This window comes from Camelina sativa, chromosome 8, assembly GCF_000633955.1.
Source record: "Camelina sativa cultivar DH55 chromosome 8, Cs, whole genome shotgun sequence".
Classification (NCBI taxonomy): domain Eukaryota; kingdom Viridiplantae; phylum Streptophyta; class Magnoliopsida; order Brassicales; family Brassicaceae; genus Camelina; species Camelina sativa.
The window spans coordinates 20,737,994-20,741,151 of record NC_025692.1 but is presented as its reverse complement, the minus strand read 5'-3'; the positions used below and the strand labels follow the sequence as shown (position 1 = coordinate 20,741,151).

The 3,158-nt window shown below is 34.2% G+C and overlaps 1 protein-coding gene across 1 annotated transcript; it reads left to right on the top strand.

The window, feature by feature from the left end:
- On the top strand, positions 594-2,955 carry LOC104707683 (equilibrative nucleotide transporter 4-like; the record flags this gene model as incomplete). The annotated part of the gene is given in 7 exon segments (XM_010424084.1): positions 594-692; positions 805-960; positions 1,062-1,205; positions 1,287-1,392; positions 1,485-1,657; positions 1,782-2,204; positions 2,701-2,955. Coding segments are annotated over 7 exon segments (1,215 nt in total), but the record flags the coding sequence as incomplete, so codon positions are not given.

Genomic DNA, 3,158 nt, shown 5'->3' with positions numbered 1-3,158 from the left:
TTTTTTTCTTATTGTGTTAAAATTTCTGGTTGTATTAAATTGACGTAAATGGACGATTACATAATGGAGATAAAAGGAATGTGCCAAACAAAGATCAGACCTTTAGGGTATCACCGTATCAGGCAGCGTATATACATGCCAACCTTTTGAGTCTTATATTTTATCTCCTCAAATTTGCTGTCAAACCTTAAAAATCTAAATATTATCTTACTCAATCATCTCCATGTTGTAAGAATCTTGTTCTGCTCGTAATAAATCCAACAAACTCGTTGACTCTGCAAAACCCTCATGTGCTTATAAGTTCCGAGTAAATACCCATAGCTTTTACTCCCGAGAAAAAGAGATGGTATAAACATCATCTTATGATCGATACAATTCTTGAAAATCTTGAAACAGGGCTACGTTCTTTTTGAGCTCTCCGTAACTATTTGAAAATGGCGGATGGATACAAGAACCAGGATCCTGAAAGACTTCAGGTAAGTATCCACAAAACTCAAAAAAACACAGATTAAAAATCTTTCATCGTTTTTCCTCAAATTCTTGTTTGTTTATGTATGAATGTAACAAAAAAAAAAAAAAAAAAAAAAAANAAGTATAAAGCAATGGTTGTTTGCTGTATTCTTGGAGTCGGATCTCTCGTTTCTTGGAACAGTATGCTCACTATCGCAGATTACTACTACCAAATTTTCCCGGTTCGATTTTGGTTATGGTTTGGTCAATTCTAAAATTCGAAATTGGTTTAAAACTGATCTTTTGTTTTGGTTATTATTTTTTTTCAACTTGAAAATTGTTTGTTTCTTGTAGGATTATCATCCTTCAAGGGTACTCACACTTGTATATCAACCAATTGCGCTTGGAACTGTCATGATTTTCGCATACCATGAATCTAAAATCAGTACTCGAAAACGTGTCCTGACCGGTTACATCCTATTCACAATATCCACATTCTTGCTCATAGTGGTAAGTATATATCGATTGAATTAAGTCTTAATCTCAACATTAATATTTCTTATGGAACTGGATAGTGATTATGGACTAAGACTAAAATAACTTAAAAACAGTTGGATATGGCAACAAAAGGACACGGTGGAATCGGAAACTATATTGTTTTATGCACAATTGTTGCTTCTTTTGGCCTCGCTGATGCTACCGTTAAAGGAGGATTGATCGGTGACTTATCTTTGATGTCCCCTGAGCTCATCCAGGTTTATTAAGTTTAGCATATTCAAGGTCTCTGGATTAGATAAAACAGGTATTTACTGGATATACCATTTGCTTATTTGTAGTCATATATGGCTGGTTCGGGTATGGCTGGTGTTCTAACCTCAGTGCTTAGGCTAATAACTAAAGCTGCCTTTGACAAATCAAACAACCATCTACGGAAAGGAGCAAGTGAGTTTAACATTTTTCGAAACTCGATCTCATATCCAATATTTTTAAGTGTTTGAAGTTTCATTTCTTGCTTCTTTTTTTTCCCTTTACAGTGATATTCTTAGCAATCTCAACATTCATAGAATTTCTTTGTGTGATGTTATATGCTTATGTGTTCCCAAAACTCCCAATCGTTAAGTATTACCGCACAAAAGCTGCTTCTGAAGGATCGAAAACTGTAGCTGCTGATCTTGCTGCTGCTGGTATCCAAAATCAATCAGATTTGGTACGTAACTTCAAATTCCTCAAGAATCTTATCTTTCTTGGTTTCATTTCTTCAAGAACATCTTTCTTGATTCGTTTTCCACTTTTAAACATTATTTAGTTAGCATCATGATTTTTCTATGCAGAGTGATGATGACTCCAACTCCAAGAATCAAAGGCTAAGCAAGAAAGAGCTATTACTTCAAAACATAGACTATGCAGTTAGTCTATTCCTCATCTACGTTTTGACATTATCCATTTTTCCTGGATTCTTATACGAGAACACGGGACAACACGGCCTAGGCGCTTGGTACGCGCTTATCCTAGTAGCCATGTACAATTTTTGGGATTTGGTCGGGAGGTATGTGCCGCTGGTGAGTTGGCTGAAGGTTGAGAATAGAAAAGCACTAACGATTGCGGTTTTGTCCCGATATTTCCTCGTTCCGGCATTCTACTTCACCGCAAAATATGGTGATAAAGGATGGATGATGATGCTCGTTTCTGTTTTGGGATTAACTACTGGACATCTCACTGTTTGCATTATGACTATAGCTCCTAAAGGCTACAAGGTAATCTATCTAGTCAGTACTGATCCCTACTTTTAACCAAATTAATTTGATTAAATCAATAAATTTACATTTTTGTATTTTTATGGATTTACATTTAGAAAACAAAACACATTAATTTTGTAAAACTTTAGCAATACACACTTGGATTAAGAAAATTATAAACAAACACGAAAGGTAGTTGAAAAGAGAATATGACGTTGTCTTCAACTTGTGTTTGCATGTATGGAGTTTTTAAAATACCGTCATATCTTTAACGTCTTAAACATGTTTGCATTAATATATGTTGGTTTTTTAAATCACGTCTTACAAAAGTGCATTGTTTAAGATATTATTCAACAAACCAAAAAATAATCCATAAATAACGTCTTAAACATGTTTGAGATTTTAAAATACCGTAATAACGTCTTAAACACATGTTTGCAAAAGAAAAAATTTATAAACAATCAACCTCTCTACCTGCACATTTAAAGTTATTCTTGTTTTGTATTTTGCGAAGGGTCCGGAGAAGAATGCATTAGGGAATTTGCTGGTGGTTTTTATACTAGGAGGAGCAGTTGTAGGAATATCTTTGGGTTGGTTATGGCTTATTGGCAAGAAAAATGCATTTTGAGTTCTCATCAGCAAATGATTCACAACATCCTTTTGTCTAATTAATTTCGATGAATCCAACCCTGTTATGGCTTTAAGTGAGAAGCTTGATGCCTCTAACGTAACTGTTTATTCATGAAAAAATAAAAAAGAAGAAGAGAATACTAACACGTAAAACTTTCAAAGACTTGAAGTGAAGTCTTATTTCGATGCTTCACCAATTTGACAAATTGTATTTGACTTGTCCGACTTGACGAGTTACTACTTTAGATCCATTGGACCATCTCTCGTTTACTATTTTCTAAGAGTTACAAATTCATAGACTTTAGCAAAAAATAAGTCCAAACACAAACTACTTTTGCTTAA